Source organism: Geotrypetes seraphini, chromosome 1 (genome assembly GCF_902459505.1).
Source record: "Geotrypetes seraphini chromosome 1, aGeoSer1.1, whole genome shotgun sequence".
Lineage (NCBI taxonomy): Eukaryota > Metazoa > Chordata > Amphibia > Gymnophiona > Dermophiidae > Geotrypetes > Geotrypetes seraphini.
The window spans coordinates 464,297,940-464,325,301 of NC_047084.1; the positions used below are offsets into that span (position 1 = coordinate 464,297,940).

Below are 27,362 nucleotides of genomic sequence, written 5' to 3' on the forward strand. Positions count from 1 at the left end.
TATCCAATCTGTCTGCTCACTTCTTCAGACGGGCTCCCTCCACGTTTTGTTACATTCTCTGATTTTCTCTAAACTTGATTACAGCAGTTCCATTTTTATCGGTCTTTCCAATTATCAGCTCCACCGATTACAGTTAGTACAAAATACCGCAGTAAAACTTCTCTACTGCTGTCTGAAATTTAATCACATAATCCCACTCTTGATAGCTAAACATATTCTTTCATTTCATATTCAGCCATCTGGTCTCCCTTCTTTTGGTTCAATATTCTCCCCAGATAGCCCTGTGTTCTTTCCAGCACTGTTAACTGTTCCTTCCTTCCAACATTTATTTATTCAATTTTCTATACTGTTCTCCCAGGAGAGTTCAGAACGGTTTGCATGAGTTTATTCAGGTACTCAAGCATTTTTCCCTGTCTGTCCTGGCGGGCTCACAATCTATCTAATGTACCTGGGGCAATGAGGAGATTAAGTAACTTGCCCAGGGTCACAAGGAGCAGCGTGGGTTTGAACCCACAACCCTAGGGTGCTTGGGGCTGTAGCTTTAACCACTGCGCCACACTCTCCCACTCTTGACATTCACAGAAATTCATTCTTTTCAGTTATGGCCCCAACCATATGGAACTATTCCATTTTCAAGATTTAAAGCCCAATTAAAAGGTTATTATTTTGCTCAAGCTTTTAACAGCTAGCTGATCTTTTCCCCTGATCAAATACCTTCTAAAAATATATTTACCCTTATCCTTATGTGTTGTCCACCCCCCACCCCTCAGTTGGACCCTCAAAGTTATTGTAATTTCCCCATATTAGTTTTTCCTAAGTGTTTCTATAATTTTTGTTTGTTTGTCAATGTCCTTTTATACTTTTATTGTAAACTGTATAGATTTTTAATTTTATTTTTATTTTGCGGCATACTGAATGAACTGAACTGAACATTTTACAGAGATGAACTTGGATAATATAATTGGAGGAAACCCACTTACATAGACATCTATGTAGGGATTTCAGGGTATCAAACACAGGAGAAAGTTCCTTCTCACACCGGAGAATCAAAAAACACAATGAAGACTACCTCTGGGTTCTAGAAAGTTTTATTCATTTCCAATAAAGACTCGACACGTCCGTGTTTCAGCCTAAGCGGCCTTCATCAGGAGTCTTAAACAGCTGCTAGAAACTTGTCAAACAGCCCTCTGTAACCTTGTGGTTTTGATGAACTCAATGTGATGTTACGTACATGAATATCATAAAAGAATGAATGTCAAATAAAGTGCATGTGGCTGCTTCCACACTGAAAATACTTCTGGAGGGATTTCAGAACATACACGTGCTGACACACCGATGATGTTTGACCATTCAAGGGAATATTCTATAACTAGTGCTGAAACTTAGGCACCAGTGCCCTTAGGCCCTTATTCCCTTAGGCACTGGTAGGCACCTTACTAGCACCTAAGTTAATTGAGAAACGCCATTAAATGGCGAAAAATGGTAAAAATACAGCACTTAGTGGTGCCTAAATAAAAGGCACCAGAATCTATACCATATTATATTGTTTCTTATACCCCACAAATATCAACTGGGAATCATTGCGGCTTATATAAGATTAATAAGGTTAGCAACATAGACATTATGAACCATAGCAAGACTATAATGAAAGCAGATGCATTTTTAGCACCTTCCTAAATTGAAAATAGGAGGAGGTCTGACATATGCAGGTCAGGAGGCAGTTCCAAATTTTGGGGCCTTGAAACTCGAAGGTGGATTCGAAGAGTGAATTCCTCCGAAGCATTGATTCTCAATTAAACAGCTTTGTGGACTGTTGCTACTTATGGGTAAAGTTGGACAGAGGTTTTAGCTTGGTCCTACTTGGTCCGCACGAAGGGCGTGTAGGCACTTTAGAGTGCTTAATGCCACTATGGGTGTGGCTAATGCCAGAAGTGGCATTAGGCATCCTAAAGCGCATATCACGGCATAGATAGGTACTGGAAATGTAGGCCTGGAAAACCCTAGTCAACATTTCTGGCGCTTATCTTTCGAAGAAGTGCGATTCTCTATAGGGCGCCTTCGCATGATATGTGATTGGCAACCGCTTTTTAGGTGTCCATCGATATCGGTGCCCTATTGCGAATCCGGACCTTATTGCTTACCATTTATTCAGCTTTGATATAACGCCTTATTTGTGCTGCAAACCAAAGTGATTCACACAAAATAAAACAATAAGAGAGAAAGGAACTCCATAAATCAACAAGAAAATTCACGATCATATGAAAAATACAATCAGGCTTTCATTCTAGGGTTCATTCTGGGTTGCTGTCATTCACAGAGAGACTACTGATAAAGGGACAAGGAACTGAAAATTAATTCTTAGCAAGCTCAAAGGCCTTTTTAAATAAATATATCTTCTGCCTTGATCTGAAAACAGTCTAAGAAGTTTCTGTGCGTAAAGATAATGGTAAAGAATTCCACAGCACAGGCAGGTTCTAGACAAAAGGAAACTCTGTGCCTGGTGGACTCCCACCGTGCATGAGAAGCTCCTAGAAGAATCAGGCTATGATAATAAAAAGAAGGATATGGGTAGGTACATATGGACTTGTAAGAGATGCTAGATACATCAGCGCATAAGGCTTTAAAGGTCAGTGTAAGAATCATGAATTTAATTCTGTATTTAATAGGTAGTCAATGTAGGCAGAGAAACAGAGGGCTAATAATATCCCTACATTTTGCATGGCACAGTACATGGACAGCTGTATTTTGCAGCATCTATAGTCTTGTTAATTCAAGCTTTGTAATCCCAAATATGGCTGGCACTTTAAATTGTAATCTGCTTTGAATTGAAATTGGGGATATTATGGAATATAAGACTCCACTAAAATAAAGTTAAAGTATGTGTGTGTGTGTGTGATTTATAAAATGTTATTGGAAACAGTCTGTGGAAAAGTTGCTCATTCCCACAATTGATCTCTTGCAGGCCCCTAAGAAGAACAGGAGGGTGGTGGAAAGTCCAGAAGCCATGTTTTGGCCCTCATGCACCTTGCAATGGTTTCTCTTGATGAGGTTAGCCTGGATCATAGGGGTCCCTCTCGGGATGGCAAGGAGCCAGCAGACTACACAGCCCCACTCCATCAAGATTGATGGTGATATCACCTTGGGCGGTCTCTTTCCTGTCCATGCCAAAGGCCCAGCAGGGGTCCCCTGTGGTGAGATAAAGAAGGAGAAGGGCATCCACCGAATGGAGGCCATGCTGTATGCTCTGGATCAGATCAACAGTGACCCCACTCTACTCCCTAACCTCACTCTGGGGGCCCGCATTCTCGACACCTGCTCACGGGATACCTATGCCTTGGAACAGTCTCTCACCTTTGTCCAGGCGCTTATCCAGAAGGGTATTTCGGATGTGCGCTGCTCCAATGGTGAGCCACCTATCCTCAGTAGGCCTGAACGTGTGGTGGGTGTCATCGGTGCCTCCGCCAGCTCCGTGTCCATCATGGTTGCTAATGTATTACGACTCTTTGCAGTGAGTATGCACATTCTTGAAATGGTTCCTGGTAAAGACATCATATCTCAGAATGCTCTGAGGGGCATTTTTGATAGGACATCTAAGTTCGACTTTGGATGATTTGAGAAAAACGTCCAAAAATCAGGTTGAAAAAATGTCCATTTTCGAACCTGCATGACGTCTATATTATATTTCAAAAACGGCTCACCTAGACGTTTTGTCCAACTAGACGTCTATCTTTTCTTTGAAAATGGTCCATCTAGACATTTTGTCCAGCTAGACATCTAATTTGTTTTGCCATTATCAAAACAAATGTCCATCTTAAAAACATCCAAAACAAGCCATTTATATGTAGCAGGGGCCAGCATTTTTAATGGACTGGCCACACAGACGTGCCAGTACAGCAGGTACACATCTCACCATAACCCCCATACATTATATGGTGAGCCCTCCAAAACTCCCCCAAAACCTACTGTACTTGCCTGTCTACCACCTCAATAGCCCTTTTGCCTGCAAATGTCACCTATATGTCAGTACAGTAGATTTTTGGTGGGTTTACACTTTCCATCATAAGGGTACTAGTTAGGTTAGCATATGGGCTGGATCCCCTTTTCTGCACTCTACTGCACTGCCCACCAGGCTACTCCAGAGACTTGCCTGCAGCACCACTAGGACTGGCCATAGTATCTGCAGCTATCATAGAGACAGATATGTACTGTTTCATGCAGGTATTTAGGGGGTGGGAGGGGGTTGGTGACCACTGGGGGAGTGTGTGTGGGGGCATATTTTCATCCCTTCAGTGGTCACCTTTTTAGCCCTTATATGTTTTAAAAACAATACCCTGGACATATTGTAAAATATTTGATTATCGCTGTAAAACGTCCACGTGGTAAGCCTGGTCTAATCCCATCCAAACTATATCTCTAACATGCTCTCTTAAGATTTAGATGCATTGGAGACAAAATGACCAGAAAGGCATCTGAAAAGTCGGTTCACAGTCATTCGCGCGTGGGACAAAGGCGCGCCGACATTTGAGTCTGGACAATTGGGTGTAAGACTCTAGCGCGCCACCGGAAAAGTTAATTTTAAAGAGCTCCGATGGGGGGGGGGGTGAGGGGGGAACCCCCACAGTTTACTTAATAGTATTTGTGCTGCCGTTGGGGGGGGTTGGGGGGTTGGAACCCCCCATTATAGAGGAAACTTAACTTTTTCCCGATTTTTTAGGAAAAAGTTAAGTTTTCTGTATAATGTGGGGGGTTGCACCCCCACACCCCTCCCAACGGCAGCGCGAACAGTATTAAGTAAAGTGTGGGGTTGCCCCCCCACACCCCATATCAGAGCTCTTTAAAATTAACTTTTACAGTGGCGCGCTGGAGTCTTGCACGCAATTGTCTGTGCCAAAATGTTGGCGTGGCTTTGTCCGGTGCGCTTTTGTCCCGTCACCGAAAAGTCAGTTTCGAAAATGCCCACTTGGACGCTTTGACTAGTAACATGTCCAAGTGATGGTTTATGCCGTCTTTTGGACGTCTGTCTTTTTTGAAAATGAACCTCCTGTCTTGCATCAGTCAAACATTTCTCCCTGTCATTGTATATAGATCTATGTAGCAACAACTCTACCACCTCACCTTTAAACTTAAATTTTGACAGACATTAACCATTTGACCTATCTACACTACATAAGCCTGACTACTTATAAAATTATCGCAAATGCTTTGCTCTTAATTTACAATGTTAGGAATATTTCCCTGCTGTCAATTGTGCAGCCCATGCTAAGATTTGATTTGATTGAATTTATTCTTCACCCCTCGCTGTGGTTGGGAGCAGATTATGATTCTATCTGGAAATGTTCCTAAGCCTCACCATAGTTTCATTCTGGTTGATCTCATCTGATTTTTGTTGGAGCTTGATAACAGCCACAACACTGTCTTGTGCATGTCACCTGGGTCTCCTCCTTAGGCAATTTTGAATGCAGGTTTCCACAGCTAGTCCAACAAACGGCATCCACCCCATCTCTCTTAAACTTGCTCTGATCATTGCCTTCTATATAAGTCCTCCATGTGCTTAAATTGTATCAGGTTTGGGTACTTATTGCCAGTCTCTGCTGTTAGGCTATTTTAGACATTTACCATTCACTCAATAAAGAAAAGTTTTTAATTGAATTTCCTTTGAGCTTCTTTCCTCCAGCTTCATCGCATGATGCCTTGTCCCTGAATTAAAAATGGCTTCCTTTATCATGGCTGGAGTCTACTAAATATTTGAAAGTGCTAACTTATCCCCCCCTTCCCCTTTTCTTGTCTAGTGAGTACATTTTGAGTTAAGCTTCCCTGTGTAGGGTTTCTGTTACAGGTAATTTTATTAACCCTTTTTTTAATGATTACATGCTTTTACCAGGCTATTAGCCCCAGAACTGAATTCATTACTCCAGCTGGGGTTTCTCCAGTAAAGTATAAAAAGGCAACATTGCATTCTTTTCTGGAGATAAAATAGCCAGCATAGAACATTTTAGCAGTTTTGGGACAAAATGATTCACAGAAAGAAAAATCATGTTTCTAGACTGGTTTGCATATGGTCTTATATGTAAGAAGAGATTGATTCAACCAAATCCTTTGCTGCATGTGGAAGTGATAGAATATAATTCCCAGAATGCACCATTGTGCTCAGCTGATAAAGACATTAGTGAAGGGAGATGCTAGTGGCATTCTATCCTTTGAGGATGACTGGCTGCCTTCCCTTTCCTGCAGTTTCTGACATGCTGAAACCTTTTGTCTGCTGGATCTCTGAGGTTTCAGCTGTTGGAGATTTCCATTCCATTAGATTAATGTATAATCTGTTAACAGCTGTGGATGTCTTCTACCATATGGGCTTCCAGAAAAAAAATGAAGGCAACAGACAGAGAGAGACAGATAGTAAAAGAGAGGGAGATATATATAAAGAGTTGAGTAATGAGAGAGAGAGAGAAAGAGAGTTCTAGAGGGCTTCAGAAAAGAGAAAGCAAGAGACAGCACCCAGGTAAACACTGCAAATGAGATGGAGGGGAAGAAACACAGAAAAAGAAAGAAAATGAGGAGTGAAAAAAGAAAAAAGAGTGTGAAAGAGACAGCAAGGGAGAAAATGATGGAAACAGAACATAAGTAGGAACAGTTTCAAAGCAGAAAACTGTCCAAGTGCCTATAATCAAAGCAAAGAACTTAGATGTTTTGCGGGATGTTTGCCCTCCAAAATGTCAAACTCAGAAAGAGGCATGTTTTGGTTGGGATTTAGGTGGGCTGTGGACCGGGTTAAACTTGGACATTTTGCGGCGATAATCAAACCTTTGGCAGGACATCTTAGATGGAACTTAGATGTTCTGATCTAGACCAGTTTCAGAAGTCTCTTAAATGACAAAAAGGTACCCAAACTGATCAGATGACCACTGGGAGGGATTATGTCATGACCCACACACTCTCCCAGTGGTTGCTAACCCCCTCTTCCCCCCCCCAAAAAAAAAAAAATATGAATAAAACAGCAGCATCTGGTATGGGAAAGGTTAGTAGAGCATCACATAGGTGTCTTAAGTAGCCCGGTAGGTGGGCTAACGAGCCATAGAGAGGAGGACCTAGGGCCTTAAGACACTCTGACCACTACATTTAAGTTGAAAAGCGTGAAGCCACAGAAACATCCAAGTTTAAAACATCAAAATATAGACCATTTAGACTTGGGAGAGGCCAGCATTCTAATGGACTGGCCACATAAATATCCCAATAGTGCAGTAGGGCACCTTAGAGGGCACTGCTGTGAACTTCACATAAAGGGTGCCAGATATATATCTCACCATAACCCCCTTCTAATGTATGGTGATCCCTTCAAAACTCCCCCCAAACCTACTATACCCATCTGCCTCTTACCCCTATAGCCCTTATGGCTGGAGGTGGTACTTAATGGCAGTATAGTAGGATTTTGGTGGACTCATACTTTCCACCGTAAATATACTACTTAAAGTATGGGCCTGGATTCTCTTCTTCTTGGATCATTAGCCCATCCACCAGGCTACTTAAGACACCTGTGTGATGCTCTATTAAACTTTCCAATACCAGATGCTGCTGCTCTACAGACAGGTATGTACTACTTTATTCATATTTTTTGGGGGTGCCATCTGCTGCCATAAGAGCTATTGGGTTGGTAGACAGTTGGGTATAGTATGTTTTGGGGAGTTTTGGAGGGCTCATCATAAATTATAAGGGGGTTACGGTGAGATATATCCTTCCAAATGCTAAATCCAGAAACAACTCATGAAAAAGGCCACCAACTTGATATTGCAGCCTTCATGACCCACCAACCATCCTTAACAGAAATTCATGCATCCAACGGAACATGGTCCAGATCCATCTGGTCAGACCACTACACCTACACTTTCAAAATCAACTGGACCAAAAACAACAAAAAACTATAACAAAACTCAATAAAGTAACATACACCTCATGCAAACACATCGAACCCTCTATATTCTGTTCTAAAATAGATGGAACTATTCTAGAAAACAACCCCGAGGACTTCATCTTACATTGGGAAAGACTTTGCTCCAACACCCTTGATGATTTAGCCCCACTGCAAACCAAATCCAGACCCAGCAGATCAGATAAATGGTTCGACTCTGAACTGCTACAACTCAAAAGACAATGTAGACGACAAGAGAGAAAATGGAGAAAATTGAACTCGGATCATACAAAATCTGCCTGGAAAAAATCAACAAACAATACAAATCACAATTAAAGGACAAGAGAAAAGCACACTACACCAACCTAATAGGCACTGAAACCCAAGACACCAAAAAACTATTCCAAATTCTAAAAACCCTAACCGACACCAAACCCAACCTGACCACTAACAATACTACCCCCCCCTCAGCCACTCTATTAGCAGAACACTTCCAAAATAAAATTACCAATGCAAGAGCTACCCTCAATGACACCTCTACCCATCCTAACGAATTCACAATTCTCCCCATAGATAGAGATTCTACTGCAGCAGATAGAATATGGTCTCAATTCCCCAATATACAATGGCCTGAATTAAACAAATACTACAAAAAATACAGCCATGCATCCTGTGACCTCAACAACTGTCCACCATATCTCCTAAAAACATCCAGTACAAATTTCCGCGCTCTTCTTCTAAACTGGATACAAATCTCGCTAATAAACGGCCACTACCCTACCAACCTCAGCGAAATCATCATCACCCCGATCCTCAAAGACCCCAAAGGACCGATAGACCAAACAGCCAACTACAGACCCATTGCCTCTATTCCACTCTACGTCAAAATAATAGAAGGACTAGTTGCCAAATTCCTCTCCAACTACCTAGAAAACCATAACATACTCCATCCCACACAATCCGGCTTCAGAAACAACTTCAGCATGGAAACACTACTAGGATCTCTCTTGGACACAGCCAGACAACATCTCAGCACATGAAAAACTAGACCTTACCGCTGCACAACTAGACCTTACCGCTGCATTCGACTTGGTGGACCATAACATTCTACTACAAATCCTGGATACAATAGGTATCACAGATAAAGTATACACATGGTTTGAAGGATTCCTTAAATCAAGAACCTATAGAGTAAAATCAGACAAACAAAAATCTGAACCTTGGTCAAACCCCTGTGGAGTTCCCCAAGAATCCCCTCTATCCCTGACTCTCTTCAATCTCTATACAGCCTCCCTCAGCTCTCACCTGGACAAACAAGGCATAACCTCCTACAGCTATGCCGATGACATTACCATTCTCATACCCTTCGATCAACCTGAACTCTCCATGACGAACACAATATACCAAACACTAAAATCAATAGCAACCTGGATGAAAGATCACAAACTGAAATTGAACCCAAATAAAACGAAATTCATCCTCCTAGAAAACAATAAAATACCAACCATAACCAATATTGAAATCAACGCAATCAACAACCCCATACAAACCACCCTAAAACTGCTAGGAATAACTATCGACAGATGCTGCACCATGCAACCGCAAATCAATAAAACAATACAAAAGTCATTCTTAGTCATGAGAAACTTAAGACAAGTTCTGAAATTCTTCGAGAAAACTCAATTCCAGCTCATAGTTCAGTCCTTAATACTAGGCCTACTTGACTACTGTAATATCCTCTACCTCCCATGCCCTACAACCATAACAAAACAACTACAAACTATCTAAAACACAGCACTAAGACTCATCTACTCATTAAAGAAACATGATCACATTACAGAAGCATATCTCCAATCGCACTGGCTTCCGATTCCAGCAAGAATACAATTTAAATTCTACTGCCTACTATTTAAGACTTTATACGGAGACAGTCCAAACTACCTGAATAACCGCCTCATCCACAACACCGCAACCAGACATAGGAAAACTCACACCCCATTCTCATACCCCCCAATTAAGGAGGTCAAATGGAAAAAACTATATGATGGCCTCCTGGCCACTCAAGCAGCCAAACTAGACAAACAAATCGCCAATCTACTGACGGCATCCCTCGACTACAAGACTTTTAGAAAAGAAATAAAGACCATACTCTTCAAGAAAACTCTGAAAAAACTCTGAAAAAATACCGCAAGTCTCAAACTCCACCTCTCACTAAAGCCAACTACCCCAAACAAATAACCTTACCCATTTCTTACTCTTTTTGAAAATGAACAATTTTTTTTTTTTTGTAAGTTCTTGTTGTAATACATCTTGGATAATTCTTTTGTAATCCGCCTTGAACTGCAAGGTAATGGCGGAATAGAAATCCCTAATGTATTGTATTGTAATATATAACTAACACCCTTTATGTGAAGTTCACAGCAGCTCTAAAGTGCTCCACTGCTTTATTGGGATGTCTATGTGGCTTGCCCATTACAATGCTGGCCCCTCCCACGCCTAAATGATGCTGATGTGGACATTTCTAACTTAGACATTTTTGTGGTTGAAAATGGTGAATAAAGTTAGACGTTTTGGCGGCCCAGATGTCCAATAGGGGATTTTCAAAAAAATTTAAAAAAATTATTTAGATGTCCTATTTGAAAATGGTCATTTTGCCACCTTCGACTTTGGACGTCCTATCGAAAATGGCCCTCAAGGTCTATTATGCACATGTGCTCTCATATGCGGCCTCTATTGCAGTGCCTTATGTACTACTTAGAACCCTTCAATCTTTGGCAGACCACTGGATGGTAATCTCCCTGTTTCTCAGAATCATTGGAAAAGAACTCATGAAAGTGCCTTTTGTTTTGTCGTATACCAAGTCTATGGAACTGATGATTATACCAATACAATTACAGGCAGAAGCTTCTATACAAATCTCTTTTGTGTTTTGATGTACAGCACTGCGTATGTCTAGTAGCACTATAGAATAGAGAACTGCATGGGAATGGGGACAACGGGAATCCCGCGGGTTCCCTTTTTGGGTCACGGGAATCCCATGGGAACGCCCCCTCGGGTCGTGGGGATCCCATGGGGATGCCCCTCGTGGTCTCGGGGATCCCGCGGAGTTCAATGCAACTTGAGCTGCGAGGCTCGTCTTCTTTTTCTACCTGCCCTGCAGCAGCACACATAGCCGACCGGAAGTCTTTCCCGATGTCAGCGCTGATGTTGGAGGGAGGGCTTAAGCAAAGACTTCTGGTCGGCTATGTGTGCTGCTGCAGGGCAGGCAAGAAATAGAAGACGAGCCTCGCAGCTCCAGCTACCTCCCAGAGCTCCATTATTGTCATGCAAGCCCACAGCTTTTACCCCTCACAGTAAGGATTAGATTTAAGTTGCTCTCCCCCATGGCATAGCCATAGGTTGCCTGGGTGGGCACAAGCCTATCCAGCAGTAGCATTACAGTTGGCAGGAATTCCTAAGTCCCACTAGCTGAAGACTCTTGGTATCCTCCCTCTCATTCCCTGCTAGGAATCTGGCATCTCTCCCGTCTCTCAGCACTACTACTCCCCCCCATACCTGCTTGCAGCAGCCCCAGGCAGGGCCTTCCTTCTGATGCAACTTCCTGTTTCTGCATAGGTGGGACTGTGTCAAAGGGAAAGTTTAGGTGCCAGCATGAGCAGCATGTCTGCTGGTGACATCCAAAAGTGAAGAGCAATTTTTAAAAGGTACACTGGGGGGAGTCAGATATGTTAGAAACCGGGAGAGAGGCGGGATCATCGGTGGAGAAGGAGAGGGAGCGATGTAGGGGTGGACGATGGAGGTGGAGAGATGTTCACCCACTTTGGTCTCAGGCCTACCCACTGGCCATCTGGCTACCCCGCTGGTTCACTGTTTCATCAGTTTGAGGATAAATTTCTCAATTATAGACTAAATAAACCCTCTCTCAGCTGGTCCTTCTATACCTCCTATATTAGCCCAAAGAGTTATTTTTTTAAATACTCAATAGAAGACTGAGGGGTAACATGATAGTCACAGATGTTTATGTATAGATATAAGTTCCAATCACATTTTTCTCATGAGTATTCTTGTTTAATGTGTCTTTCATACAAACATCTCCTTTCTCTGCCCTATTTATCCTAACAATACCAAAGGGGGAAAAAAATATAAAAAGCTCTCTGTGAAAGAGATCAGTCTTGCATCACGGGGTCCTTTCAGAGTTCTTTTTAGAAGCTGTGATGCAAGATGAGAGCATGTCCTCAAGGCATGACTTCCTTTTACAGCTATCAGCTAGAATCACATCCCTTGCCTCATGTTCATGACTGTATTGAGCTCTGCACGCCCCCTGGGGTTCCGAGTGCTTTAGTTCAGGAAATTAGTTCAAGGGAAAAGAAAAATATGTGGGTCTAAGTACTGAAACAGCATGTTATACATCAGGGCAGGAGTGAGATGAGTTGACAGATTCATCAGGGAGGGATCTAGGAATAACAGGGAGTACTGCAGGCCAAAATTAAAGTACATTAGCAGAGTTGTGTGTGTGTGTGTGTAGGGATGTATGTTAGGCAGTGGCATAGTAAGGAAGGCAGACTGTCCCGGGTGCCGTTTGGGTGGAGGTGCCAGCTCTGGCACCTCTCATCCTCTCCGCCCACCCACCTCTTGAAATTTCTGGCTGCTCATGCCAGCCTCGGCTCTCCTTTTGAAGTTACTTCCTAGTTGTGGGACCAGGAAGTGATATCAGAGAGAGAGAGAGCTGAGGCTGGAGTGAGTAGCAGGGAGGAGGTGCTGCAGGCCAAAATTAAAATACATTAGCAGAGTTGTAGGGATGTATGTTAGGCAGTGGCATAGTAAGGAAGGCAGACTGCCCCGGGTGCCGTTTGGGTGGAGGTGCCAGCTCTGGCACCTCTCGTCCTCTCCACCCACCCACCTCTTGAAATCTCTGGTTGCTCATGCCAGCCTCGGCTCTCCTTTTGAAGTTACTTCCTAGTTGTGGGACCAGGAAGTGATATCAGAGAGAGAGAGAGAGCCGAGGCTGGAGTGAGTAGCAGGGAGGAGGTGCTGCTCGCTGCCAGCCAAGATTTCAAGAGGTATGCACAGCATTGCCAGGTATCACCAATCTGGGTGCCTCTGATGTTAAGGTTGCCATCTGGCTCCAGATTCACTTGACAGGGTTGATCCAGTCCTGGGTTTACTCCATTACTTGTAATTCTGATATCACAATTGAATTCCCTAAGAAAAGCAAGACCTCAAGTGCCTGTATGCAGTAGGGTAAACCCAAGACTGGATCAACCCTGTCAAGTGAATCTGGAGCCAGATGGCAACCTTTACATCAGAGGCACCCAAGACTGAACCAACCCTGTTGGGCGAATCTGGAGCCAGTTAGCAACTCTAGTGTATGTAGGAATGTGGAAGGGGAGAGTCTCAGTCCTGGAACAGGAAGGGGTGCTGCAGAGTAGGACTGAAGTACGTCGGCTGAAATATTTACGGACACTGATCTCCCCACTTGTGTTTCCACAGATCCCTCAGATCAGTTATGCCTCTACAGCCCCAGAGCTGAGTGACAACAACCGCTATGACTTTTTCTCACGAGTTGTGCCACCAGATTCATACCAGGCACAGGCCATGGTGGACATTGTGAAAGCCCTGGGCTGGAACTACGTGTCCACACTAGCATCTGAGGGCAACTACGGTGAGAGTGGCGTGGACGCGTTTGTCCAGATCTCTCGCGAGGCTGGTGAGATGCCACTTCTGATTTTATTCTGTGTGATACCATTAATGTCCCTGCATGTGAATGACATGAAAGGATAGCTGACAGATGGATATCACTGAAATCTATAGGAACGCGAATGACGAAAGAAGGGGATTCTATGATGTGGGTTTTGTAACTAGTTGCTTCTCTTTATTTGTGACTCATCTTAGAGGGGTTTCTTTGATGAGATGAGAGCTTCCAAATAAATGAGGAGGCAGTAATGTTAATGTGCATGGGGGGATTCCTTTTACTAAGACGCGTTAACTGATTTAGCGTGTGCTAAATCTTAATGGGCCCATTATATTCTATGAAACAACTAATATATTGCAGGACAATTGAACAGAAAGCTACCTCACCACTTGGATTTAAATCTATAACCAAAGAAGAAGCTTTTTTAACATGATTCGTTGGTTTGTTCCTTTTGAGCGGGTGCGGAGGCTTTTGAGCCCATGCTGGTGTTGCTTCTTGACAAAATGGAAGGGTATAAGATACACGGGATCTGAAAACTGAAGCAGTCTCAGCTCCTGGGGCTGGCTGGTACAGTTTGGATAAACAACTCTGACGGCTAACTATTAACATTGCTTCAACATATTCATTATTAGATTTTGGTCCAAGAAGTATAACGGACAACAAGTGAATTTGAATTACATTATGAACATTTTGCACATTGGACTTGAAACAGGTTCCTGGTTTTCTAAGCTACTGGAAGGGAATCTCTGGTAGCAAAAAACATTTTTATTGTTAGGTTGTGGAGATTGGATTCATTCTTTAGAGATGTAAGGGTGAGGAACAGAATTGATTGTGATATAATAATAATGGAAGTGTTGCTGAAAGAAAAGATAGTGTTCTTCCTTGAATCTAATGGGTTACAGGATCCGAGGCAACATGGCTTTACAAAAGGTAAATCGTGCCAAAACGAACCTGATTGAATTTTTTGATTGGGTGACCAGAGAGCTGGATCGAGGACATAGGCTAGATGTAATTTACTTAGATTTCAGCAAAGCCTTTGATACGGTTCCTCATAGGAGGCTGTTGAACAAACTTGAAGGGCTGAAGTTAGGACCCAAAATGGTGAACTGGGTTAGAAACTGGCTGTCGGACAGACGCCAGAGGGTGGTGGTTAATGGAAGTCGCTCGGAGGAAGAAAAGGTGAGTAGTGGAGTCCCTCAGGGTTCGGTGCTGGGGCTGATCCTGTTCAATATGTTTGTGAGTGACATTGCTGAAGGGTTAGAAGGAAAAGTGTGCCTTTTTGCAGATGATACCAAGATTTGTAACAGAGTAGACACCGAAGAGGGAGTGGAAAATATGAAAAAGGATCTGCAAAAGTTAGAGGAATGGTCTAATGCTTGGCAACTAAAATTCAATGCAAAGAAATGCAGAGTAATGCATTTGGGGATTAATAATTGGAAGGAACCGTATATGCTGGGAGGTGAGAAGCTGATATGCACGGACGGGGAGAGGGACCTTGGGGTGATAGTGTCTGAAGATCTAAAGGCAAAAAAACAGTGTGACAAGGCAGTGGCTGCTGCCAGAAGGATGCTGGGCTGTATAAAGAGAGGTGTAGCCAGTAGAAGGAAGAAGGTGTTGATGCCCCTGTACAGGTCATTGGTAAGGCCCCACTTGGAGTATTGTGTTCAGTTTTGGAGTCCGTATCTGGCGAAGGATGTAAGAAGACTTGAGGCGGTCTAGAGGAGAGCGACGAAAATGATAGGAGGCTTGCGCCAGAAGAAGTATGAGGAGAGACTGGAAGCCCTGAATATGTATACCCTAGAGGAAAGGAGGGACAGGGGAGATACGATTCAGACGTTCAAATATTTGAAAGGTATTAACGTAGAACAAAATCTTTTCCAGAGAAAGGAAAATGGTAAAACCAGAGGACATAATTTGAGGTTGAGGGGTGGTAGATTCAAGAGCAATGCTAGGAAATTCTACTTTATGGAGAGCGTGGTGGATGCCTGGAATGCGCTCCCGAGAGAGGTGGTAGAGAGGAAAACGGTGACTGAGTTCAAAGAAGCGTGGGATGAACACAGAGGATCTAGAATCAGAAAATAATATTAAATATTGAACTAAAGCCAGTACTGGGCAGACTTGCACGGTCTGTGTCTGTATATGGCCGTTTGGGGGAGGATGGGCTGGAGAGGGCTTCAATGGCTGGGAGGGTTTAGATGGGATGGAGTATGTTTTAACAGAGATTTCGGCAATTGGAACCCAAGCACAGTACCGGGTAGAGCTTTGGATTCTTGCCCAGAAATAGCTAAGAAGAAAAAATTTAAAAAAATTTAAATTGAATCAGGTTGGGCAGACTGGATGGATCATTCGGGTCTTTATCTGCCGTTATCTACTATGTTACTACTATGTTATTATATAAGTTATTTATTCATGTTAAAAAAAGCTTCTTCTTTGGTTATATTGTCATTATATTCTATGGACGCAATAGCATTTAGCGCGTGCTAAATCAGCTAACGCGCCTTAGTAAAAGGACTCCCATGGTTTGTAGCAAGAATGAAAGCAAAATTTGCTTCATTTATTGCCTAACAAAATTCATGCTTGCTTTCTCCATGGGTCATTTTTTCTAGGAAAAAAAGAACCGGCATTACTCTGAACTCCATCCTTTCCCTCAGGGTTGCTGTAATCTCTTATGGAGTTGAGGACTTTAATGAATGAAAGTACTTGCAAGATTTGAATACACTCTAAAGCTCTCAGAGACCTGTGTTTTTCAAGCACATAAGTGTTTGAGGTAAACTTCTACAGGTATATGATTTCTTTCATCGAGCATTAGTATTAGTGTATACATGCAGAAAAACGGTGCTACAAGTCCTTCTAAAGTGCTATATGCAATAAATAAATAAATAAGTGTTAAAAATCAAGCACTTATCTTTTAACAATGTGACTTGTGACAAAAATCGTTGCTGAATGGCTAAACGTCCCACGGGACCCGTTTCACCACAGAGTGGGCTTCGTCAGGGGTCTTGGAATAATTAGCTACAAAAAACAACGATAAGTGAATTTATAAACTTATGAAGCGTGAATACATATATTAGTGCAAGAAGTCATTCAAAAATTAAACAGGACGTACTTACTGTGTAACTTAGCTTATGTTATCACACGAAAAAAATGGCGCTGGCAAATTCAAGACGCCGCGCTTGCGCATTTATTCTATGTGTTATGACGTCATCTAGATTACTGCGCATGTGCGAAACTAAGAAGTTAAAATAATAAGACATAAATATTTACCAAAATGGACAATTAAGGAATGACAATAAGTTAAAAGGAATCTGAAATAATCAGAAAAAAGTACACCAATCTATATTGGAATTTAAACCATTAGGTTTTAACGTGTTCAATCTAAAAATCCATCGGGATTCCTTTTGATGAAGCCTACGTTGTCTATCGCCTCCTCTTATATTATTTGCTTCATTTATTGCCTAACAAAATTCATGCTTGCTTTCTCCATGGGTCATTTTTTCTAGGAAAAAAAGAACCGGCATTACTCTGAACTCCATCCTTTCCCTCAGGGTTGCTGTAATCTCTTATGGAGCCCTGGCAAACATTTGAGGGTGGCCCTCTTTTATTTTATCCAGATTCACTCTACTGCCACATAAGGAACAGAGAAACTTTATACTCTTATGGCATTTAATTTAAGATTAATGTCAATACTGTTATTTTTTTTTTTTAAATCTTTATTAATTTTCAAATATTAACAGTGCAACACACAGGAATAAAAACATATAACAAGTCAAGAAAAGCACATTCAACATTCAGATATTCAAAATCAATGATTATATCCCACCCACCACCCACCCGTGGATTAATCAGTAACACAAATGTATATACTATTTCAATATCCTCCCCTTAGGTAAAATAATACAATACACTCCTCCTTCCCTCTCACCCTGCATGTGTATGGAAATTGCACAGAAATGTCAATACTGTTTGTTGATAAGGGAAGTCACTTGAGTTCGTAGTCTATAAATGGCGCCTTAAGTTAGGCACCTAACTTAGGGGTCCTTTTACTAAGGCATGCTAACCGATTTAGTGCGCACTGAATGTTAAAGCGCCCATTATATTCAATGGGTACTTTAGCATTTAGCCCACGCTAATCTGTAGCGCACGCAAAATCGGTCAGCGCACGCTAAATCAGCACGCCTTAGTAAAAGGACCCCTTAATTAGTAAAAGCCATTTTAAAAGGTTTAAAAATATTTAAAAAATAAAATGTAGGTGCCCACCAGTGCCTATAAGAATGGAGCCTTCATCACATCTATGGAGGCGCCTTAGAACACCTAAGGTCAAAGTCGGCGTAGTTAACACCAGAAAAGACCTTAGGCATTCTAAGGCACCTCCATAGATACGATTCTCGTCAAAGATAGGTGCCGGAAATGTAGTCCTTTTAAACTCTGGCCTATATTTCCGGCACCTACCTTTGATGAAAGTTGCGATTCTGTAAATGGTGCTGATGCGTTATTGACACGTGATCAGCAGCCATTTTTAGGCGGCCGCTGCTAACAATGCCATTTACAGAATCTGACCCTTTCTGCATGGCCTGTGGGTATCACATGTATGAAGTCAGAGTAGTCAGAGTGCTCATTGATATAAAATACGAGACACACATTCCTGACAAATATTGCCATGGACCTGCGCTGGGGCAGATGTAAATGTCCACACCTGCAGTGTAGGCACACATTGAGGAGCTTTTTCAATGGCTGCTGATCATGTGTCAATAACGCTTCATTAAGTACTACTTATCATTTCTATAGCACTGAAAGGCATACGCAGCGCTGTACATTTAACATTCAATAGAAGGTCCCTGCTTCAAAGAGCTTACAATCTAATTTGGACAGATAGACAGGACATCTCAGGGTTGGGGAGATTAGGGTAGAAGAAATAATAATAATAGCTTTATTTTTATACTGCAGTACCTCATGGTTCAGTGCGGTTTACAATAAAAGAAAACTGTAAAATAGCGAATATTACATCAAAATATCAACATGAAAAGTACAGTTGTACATATTTGTCAAAAATAAGTTTTCAATACTCTCCTGAAGGTCTCATAAGAACTCTAGTGCAAATAGAAATACTCAAACACATAACTTGGCTGACTATATGAAAATCAAGAAGCTGCAGTGAGAACTGAATTCGGCAACACTGATTGGTTTTCAATAAAACATGGCGTCAGGCAAGGATGCATCTTGTCACCTTATCTGTTCAACCTTATGGTGAAACCATCTTCAGAAAAGCAAATTTGGAAGAAGAGAGTGTCAGTTTCAAAGTTGGTGGTTGAAATATAAACAGCCTTCCCTATGCAGATGATACAACGCTCATCACTAGCAGCAAAGAAGACATGCTGTTTCTACTAAGAAAAGTCAAAGCTGAAAGTCATAACATGGGATTAGAACGGAACATAAACAAGATGAAGATCATGAACACGGAAAATAATGAAGATTCTGAGCTTGAAGGTGATAGAATAGAAGTCGTAAAGGATTTTAATCTCTTGGGCTCTTTTGTAAACAAAGAAGCAGGGAGGAAATACTCCGCAGAATAGCACTTGGTTGCTCTTCAATGAAGACTTTCAACAAAGTATTCAAAGGCAAGGAGGTAACACTCCAAACGAAGATCAGACTTGTCCATCCACTACGTATTCAGTGCACGAATCGTTTTTATGCAAAGCCTTTACAAATTGTATCATCAGGCCTAGCTTTATATGTAGTGGTGGCAGTATGATTTTATCCCATGCTACCAAAGGTTCATTGATTATATTTTGTCCTCCAACCACCATATATTCCCTCAGAGACCAATCTTTTTTTGCACAATGTTCATGTTTGGCCCTACTATTCTAAAGGCATAAAAAGCAAAGATACTCTGTGTAGCCATCATATGTAAGAAACTAGAGCTGATGTGGTCCATCCCAATGCAATTTTCTGAATCAGCGCTCCCAAATAACCCCAGGAACAGGTAAAAAAAAACAAGGCACCAATAATTTTTTTAATGTTGTTGGCTTGTGTTATTGTTTCTGTTTTCAGCAATTGCTCTTTATGTTTGCCCTTCAGGAGGTGTCTGTATCGCGCAGTCCCTCAAAATCCCACGAGATCCCAGGCCTGGGGAGTTTGACAAGGTGATCAAGCGCCTGCTCGAGACCTCTAGTGCACGTGCAATCATCATCTTTGCCAACGAGGATGACATCAAGTGAGTGCAGGAGACCCAGGATACTGTAGAGGGAAAATGGCTCCATGCACTGGGCATTGTGCCTTGAGCTTGCATGGCTGCCAGGAAAACTCACCTTTATTTCAAGAAAAAATGTTTGTCATAATATCCACTTGATTGATGACTGGCTAATCTAGGGCTTTCTCTTTTGATAACAATCAGTTTTCAGCTAAGACAAGTTGAAACAATCTTAGTTTTACCTTTCCACTGTCTGCTAAGACCAGTAGTCTTGGGGATCGATAGTCAAAACGATATGAACAGCCAGCACTGTTTCCTCTAGCTAAGAAGGAGTCCTCCAACTGCATTGTTGCCAGTGTGTGTGTGTGTGTGTGTGGAGGGGGGGGGAGGGTGCTGCTTCAATACTGTGTTTCACTAGAGACAGGCAGGTTCCCTGGAGTCCTGCAGAGCTTGTCTGTCCCTTACTATTGAAAATGTAATAGTGAAACAGCACCCTACCCGGCACTAGGTGGAGGATGCCCACTAAGCTTAGAGGGAACAGGGCAGAAGAGACTCCTGACCATTTAAATCATCTGTCTGGGGCTAACAGAGCATTTTCAGCAGCATTTAACTGGATAATGCTGCTGGGACTGGGTGGAATGGGGCAGGGCTATGGGTCCGGATTTTACAGTAGTAAAATCTGGTAACTGTAGTCTTGGTGGGGACACTGGAACTTCTCCACTCCGCACCCCCTCCCCCCGCTATGTGAGCACCTTCCCTTCCCTTCCCCCCTCCATACCCCTTTAATTTTTCACTGGTGCAAGCAGCAATCTCCAGCCTGCTGCTTGCGCCGGCCTTGGCTCTCTCTCTCTGAAGTCACTTCCTGGTTGCAGAACCAGGAAGTGACATCAGAGGGAGAGAAGAGGTCAGCATGGGCAGCAGGTTGGAGATGCTGTTCGTGCTGGCGAAGAGTTAGAGAGGTATGGGAGGGAGTAGGGGGGGAGCAATGAAGAAGGATTGGGGGGAACCACTTATCCTTGCTACGCCACTACTAATAGTTGTTTGTCAAATGAAGACTAGGCCTTGATAGTTTCAAAGTTTGCATCTTAAACTTTCATTGTCATTACTGAGGTATTGTTTCCTCCCAACTATTATCTTGGACTCAGATGCACTAAAGAGGATTGTAAGACTGCTCCAATCCGATTTTTGGCTGATTCAAAAAGAGCTATTAATGCACTAAAGAGTTTGCATGCAAATGTTTCACGCGGAGGAGCGTCATAATCCCTGACTCTCACATCCGATTCATCACTCTCTGTGTAGAGCTGGCAGGGGAAAGCCTCTTGCTATTCAGCTGTTTAGGGCAGGAAACCTTTTTTTTCCCCTTTTTTTAATGGGCACAGATGCTGTGCATGTTACACATGTGCAATATCTGCCCCATTCTTTAATCTTTTTTCAAACTTGGTTCCTTCTCATTTTGTTTATTTTTTGCAACTCAACAAAATGTGGTAGGAAATTACAAATAAAGGAGTAAATTCTATAACTAGTAACATGGTAGATGATGGCAGATAAAGACCCGAATGGTCCATCCAGTCTGCCCAATGTTACCCTCTCTTTAAATTACTGGTTTAATTTAAATTTTCCTTCTTAGCTATTTCTAGGCCAGAACTCAAAGCTCTGCCCAGTATTGTGCTTAGGTTCCATCTACTGAATTCTCCATCAAAGCTAAAAGTAAAGCACCAAAAACTGGACACTAAGCTAGTATTCTGTAATGGCAGAGTTATGTGCCAAGTCTGTTATAGAATACTAGTGTAAGCCTATAAGTATGCACCAGACTCTAGACGTGACCACTTTAGTGTAAATGGTGGATACATAAATGTCTGCCCTCACTCACATTACCACATAGCCCAATAAGAAGTATCACCTATTTTTTTGTTATATTTTTAGCTTTAATAAGTTAGGGTGACCCCCTAGACCCACCCCCAGTCCTGAAACCTGGGCACAGGTTACTACTTTACAAAACAAAAATTTCACTTGGAGTGGTGCATGCTATGCTTGAACATGTGAAAGATACTGGATCCTTTCGTTCCAGGCAACAGAGCGGTCATCCTTGGTGCATCAACCAGCCGGGATGATCGGAAAATTGTAATGACTGCAAAGTTATCTCCTCGTATCAATGCCACCCGACTCCGTTCTCGCATACCATCTTACCTTCAGAACCTGAGCAGATGGGCAATTTGTCGTAGATTGTTTGATGGTGGTCTGAAGTCATGTCGTCCAGTAAAAAAAAACCTTCTTTGTCTGCCAAGAACATTTCCGATTGTCTTCAGTTTTGCAGCACAGAAGCTAGAAGTCTGCAGATTGGGAGAAAGTGATGTTTAGTGATGAAGCCACCTTCACTCAGTTTAAGAATTACACTGGGAGGGTTTGGAGACCTGCAAAACAAAGGTACAATGCAAAATGTGGTGCCTACAGTAAAGCAGTGTGGAAAAGTGATGGTTTGGGGTACAATTTCAGCACATGGGCGAGCTGGAATCTCGCCTAGAAACACAACCATGATGGGACCAGTTTACCAGCAGGTTCTGAAAGACAAGTTACCAATATTCATGCCCATACACGGTACCAATCATTTTCAGCATGATGGAGCACCATGCCATTCAACTAAAGCAGTTAAAGCATGGATAGCGTCATCTGGATATCATTTACTGGCTCCCTGGCCTGGAAACTCTCCCGATCTCAATCCAATCGAGAATGCATGGGTGATAATGAAGAGAGCTGTGGCTGACATTCATCCAACTTCACTAGAAGATCTGGAGAACAAAATAAAACAGGTGTGGACAACTCAGATCACACCGGAATACTGCCCGAATCCAAGCTGTACTCGACAACAAAGGACAACACTCAAAATACTGAAAAAAGGCTTTAACAGCCACAAAATTTACTTATTTGTATTAATTTTGGACTAGTCAAAAAAATGTTTCTTGGATTGTTTGTTTGGACCTCTGAGTGTTTCTTGCACTGAAATTTGCACAGAATAGTGGTGTTCACAAACTTTTGCTCCTCACTGTATATCTGTGCATTCAAGTAGACTAACAGGGCAACTAGATTACATTATGCCAACTCTCACTTGCTGTTTAACCCTGTTATATCTGCCCTAGCTCTGCAGTCTCCTGCTAACATCTGAATGGCCTCTCTGTTTATTGTCTTCCAGACGAGTGCTGGAAGCAGCTCATAGAGCCAACGAGACAGGCCACTTCCTTTGGGTGGGCTCTGACAGCTGGGGTTCTAAGACCTCCCCCATCCTGAATCAGGAAGAGGTGGCAGAAGGTGCAGTGACCATTCTTCCCAAGCGGGCCTCTATCGAAGGTGAGCGGGTGAAAAGATAAGAGTAAGGAGGACTGGAGGAAAAGTGGTAGATGGTTCCTTCTCAGTATGGAATGGTGGAACCAGCCGTAGTTTCCTGTGTATTGCCTGCATGGGCCTTTAGCTCCTGGATTTTTTGTGGTTTGTTTTTTTTTGGAGGGGGGATTAAACTGAACTACAAATTCATGCATGAAATGTGAGTAAAACCAGGACTGGCTCAGTCTTTCTCTACAGTGATGTAGCCCTAGAACAGTTGTTTTCAAAGCTCAGATCACAACCCACTGCTGGGATCTAATAAAGTAGGAATTGATAGCATTTACCTACTATCATCATAAGAACAAATGAAAAGCCATACTGGGTTTGACCAAAGATCCATCAAACCAAGTATTTTGTTTCTAAGAATGGCTAATCCAGGTAACAAGTACCTGGTAGGATCTCAAAGAGTAGATAGATTTTATGCTGTTAACCCCAGGGATATGCAATGGTTTTCCCAAGTCTACCCAGTTAAAATTGGTTTATGGTGTTTCCCCCAGGAACTTCTTTAAACATTTTTTTTAATTTTAACCCAGCTATGCTTACTTCTTTTACCATGTCCCCCAGTGTGTCGAGTGAAAATATATTTTCTCTGTTTGGTTTAAAATGTGCTGCTGTTTTAAATCCTCATCCATAGTACTGTGATCACTTTTCTTTTTTTTTTAGTTCAATAATATTTATTGAGTATTTCAAAAGAAAAAATATACAAGAAGCAGTTCAAATACATAGAATCAAAATAAAGCCTTCAGTACAAAGAACATGCATAACTATATTCAACTGTAGAGGACCAAAACCTTAAAAAAGGTTCAGAGTACTGGAACTGCTTATGAAGAGTATACAAGAAAAAGGTGAGAGAGAGCAAGAAAAGAAAGGAAAAAGGAAAGAAAGAAAGTAAGATAGGAAGAAAAGAAAGAAGGAAAGAAAAGAGAAGAAAAGGAAGACAGAAGAAAAGGAGGAAGACAGGAGTGTCTACAAAACAGAGCGTACATATGAATCTAGGAATGACCAAGGTGATTTGTTACGCTTTAAGTTCATGGAAATTCGAGATACAGTTTTCTTCTCATATGCATAAGATTCGAATACTCAGAGAATTCCACTTGCTATACCAAAAAGTATAGTCCAGTAACGAAGATGATTTCCAATTTTTTAGAATATGCATGAGAGCAGTCACAAACATGGTATCGATGAGTTTAGGAGGACAGTTCGATTGTGCGAAACAGGGATGTTGGGAGCGAAGAATTACAATGTCTATAGAGATCTCATCCGAGCAATTAGTAATAGCTTGTATGGTATCCCAGATGCGAGTCCAAAAGGAACGGACCAGAGCACAGTGAAAAAGCATATGGTCAAGAGTTCCAGCTTCTTTCAAACAGTTCCAACAAATAGAGTCTTGTTTTAAGTTGGCTTTCCACATGCGAAATGGGGTCCATACTGCATGCCACATAATAAAGAACATAGATTGTGAGACTCTAGAGGACAAAAGCGGACGATTTGTTGAAGACCAGAAAAGTTCCCAATCAATGTCAGAGAGCGGAGTAGTAAGTATAGAGTCCCAGTGTTTCATGGAATGGAATGAGAAAGTATAGGAGTAATCTCTTAAAACTTTGTAAAAGAGAGATGTCGCTTTGCCTTTCAGTAGAGTCAGTGCAGACTAGTGACGAATAGTGTGAATAGATGACATGAAGTCAAAGCGTATATGCACAGAGGATAACACCCCGGTGAGTGAGAGCCATTGTGAATAAGTAGAGGGAGGCAACGAGTATGTAGAGCAAAGTACATCAAAAGGAACAGAGGAAACGGAAGTAGACAGTTGGTGAGAAAACCATAGACCCGCCCGCTGCCACCGTTTCCATGAAAGGGACTTGCCATTGTTTTGGATTTTGGGATTATTCCAAAGGGACATGAGTGGACTATTATAAACCGAGATCTCAGCCATTGTATCCAGGAGATGAAGGGCATGCTGCGTTGAACTCAACAAAGAGTATTTTCTCAGGTGTCTAGGTACTGATATCGTTAATAGGGAGGAGACGTGTAGTGGTGCACATAAAAACGTTCCATTTCAAGCCAGGCTGGTGGATCCTGGGGAGAAGAGTCGATGAGCCAGTAAGCTCCATATTTGGCTAATGAAGCAATATAAAAATGATAGAAATCTGGTAAATTTAGACCTCCGTTAATCTTAGAGGCTTTCAGCTTGGCGAGAGCAATGCGAGGTTTTTTCTTGTTCCAAATGAATTCAGAAATTTTCCTATTTAGCCAATGAAAAAATGACTTCCGGCATAGAAGAGGAAACATAGAGAGAGTGTAATTAATTTGAGAGGCCAGGGTCATTTTGATGGAGGCTATTCTACCCCACCAAGATAGAAAAAGTGGGGACCAGTGAGATGTAGTATTTAGAACTAAATACTACTTGGCATGACCATAGACAGATGCTGCACTATGCAACCGCAAATAAATAAAACAATTCAGAAATCATTCGCTGTCATGAGAAATCTGAGACAAGTCCGAAAATTCTTTGAAAGAACACAATTCCAACTTATAGTACAATCACTAATACTAGGTATATTGGACTACTGCAACATCCTCTTCCTTCCTTGCCCTGTAACCACGATTAAACAACTCCAAACAATCCAAAATACAGCTTTGAGACTCATCTACTCATTGAGAAAACACGACCACATCACTGAAGCCTTCATCAACTCACATTGGCTTCCAATCCAAGAAAGAATCCAATTCAAATTCTACTGCATACTATTTAAAACCCTACACGGAGACAGCCCATCATACTTGAATAATCGCCTCATCCAAGCACCCACTACCAGACACAGAAAAACACACTCCCCTTTCATACCCCCCCCAATCAAAGAAGTAAAAAGAACAAAACTACACGACGGCCTCCTAGCCACTCAAGCCGCAAGGCTGGACAACCAGATCTCCAACCTTCTGATGACCACTCCAGACTATAGGACGTTCAGAAAAGAAATAAAAACCACACTTTTCAAGAAATTCCTGAAGCAGCATTAACATCACGACCTCTTAGTAACTCTAAAACCGACATCTGATCTACCCATTACTGCACTAACAACAACCAAAGAACCTCCACTATAACCAACTATTAATTCTCTTACAAACCACCTCACCCTCAACAACCCGTTAATGTTTATAAAATCTACAACTTACCTATCTAGCCAATCAATGTAACTCTGTATTTCTAAATTAACCTTTTGTAATCCGCCTTGAACCGCAAGGTAATGGCGGAATAGAAATCCCTAATGTAATGTAATGTAATGTAATTTTAGATATATTAAGTTCTTGAGCATGAATTGGATCTTTATGTATTAAAATCCCCAAGTATTTCACAGCTTCGTGCGACCATGAGAAAGGAAAGTGAGCCAGATCTGAGGGAAGAATATGATCATATGATCATTCAAAGGAAAGATCTCCGATTTCTCCCAATTGACAGAGTAACCGGAAAGGACAGAATACTAAGTGACGATATGAATAAGGTGAGGAAGAGAGACTAGAGGGTTCCTAAGAAAAAGTAAAACATCATCAGCATAAGCTGCTAACTTGAAATCTCGATCAGAGGAGGGAATGCCTTTAATTAAGGGGCATTGTCGGATAGCTGAAAGGAGGGGCTCCAACGCTAAATTAAATAGCAATGGCGAAAGAGGACAGCCCTGTCGAGTGCCTCTATGTAGGGAAAATTTATTAGATAGAGAATTGTTAATCAGAATACGAGCTGTGGGTTGGCGATACAGTGTTTCTATCCATTCTGTGAAGAATGGGCCAAAATTATACCACTTCAAGACACGGAATAGAAAAGGCCACTCCACCCGGTCAAAGGCTTTTTCAGCATCAATAGCTAGGCCTATTACAGGGTCTGACATTGTTTTAGCATGGGCATTAACATGATGAAAGAGACGTAGATTATCTCCTATATATCTTTGTTTAATGAACCCTGTTTGATCTTTATGTATAAGAGACGGAATCACCTTGGTAAGTCGTAATGCAAGCAGTTTTGCCATTATCTTGTAATCCAAATTAAGAAGAGAGATAGGGCGGAAGTTTTTAACCAAGGTGGAGTCCCTATCGGGTTTAGGGATTACTACAATAGTGGCCTCAGTGAAGTTGAATTGTTTGTCCGGAGTGGAGTGGAGGAAATCATAATATGTGAGAAGATGGGGAGCTAAGAGAGTGCGGAATTGTTT

The 27,362-nt window shown here is 41.9% G+C and overlaps 1 protein-coding gene across 2 annotated transcripts in view; it reads left to right on the plus strand.

Annotated features, from left to right (window-relative positions):
• The first annotated feature begins 3,028 nt into the window (after positions 1–3,028).
• The window catches only part of LOC117363753 (metabotropic glutamate receptor 6-like), a 51,575-nt gene continuing 27,241 nt past the window's right edge, over positions 3,029–27,362 (plus strand). For both annotated transcript variants that reach the window (XM_033952051.1, XM_033952143.1), the window contains exons 1-4: positions 3,029–3,508; positions 13,394–13,610; positions 19,671–19,806; positions 22,970–23,124. In XM_033952051.1, coding sequence (XP_033807942.1) covers positions 3,044–3,508; positions 13,394–13,610; positions 19,671–19,806; positions 22,970–23,124 — 973 coding nt within the window. In that variant the 5' untranslated portion in view covers positions 3,029–3,043. The remainder of the gene's footprint in view (positions 3,509–13,393; positions 13,611–19,670; positions 19,807–22,969; positions 23,125–27,362) is intronic.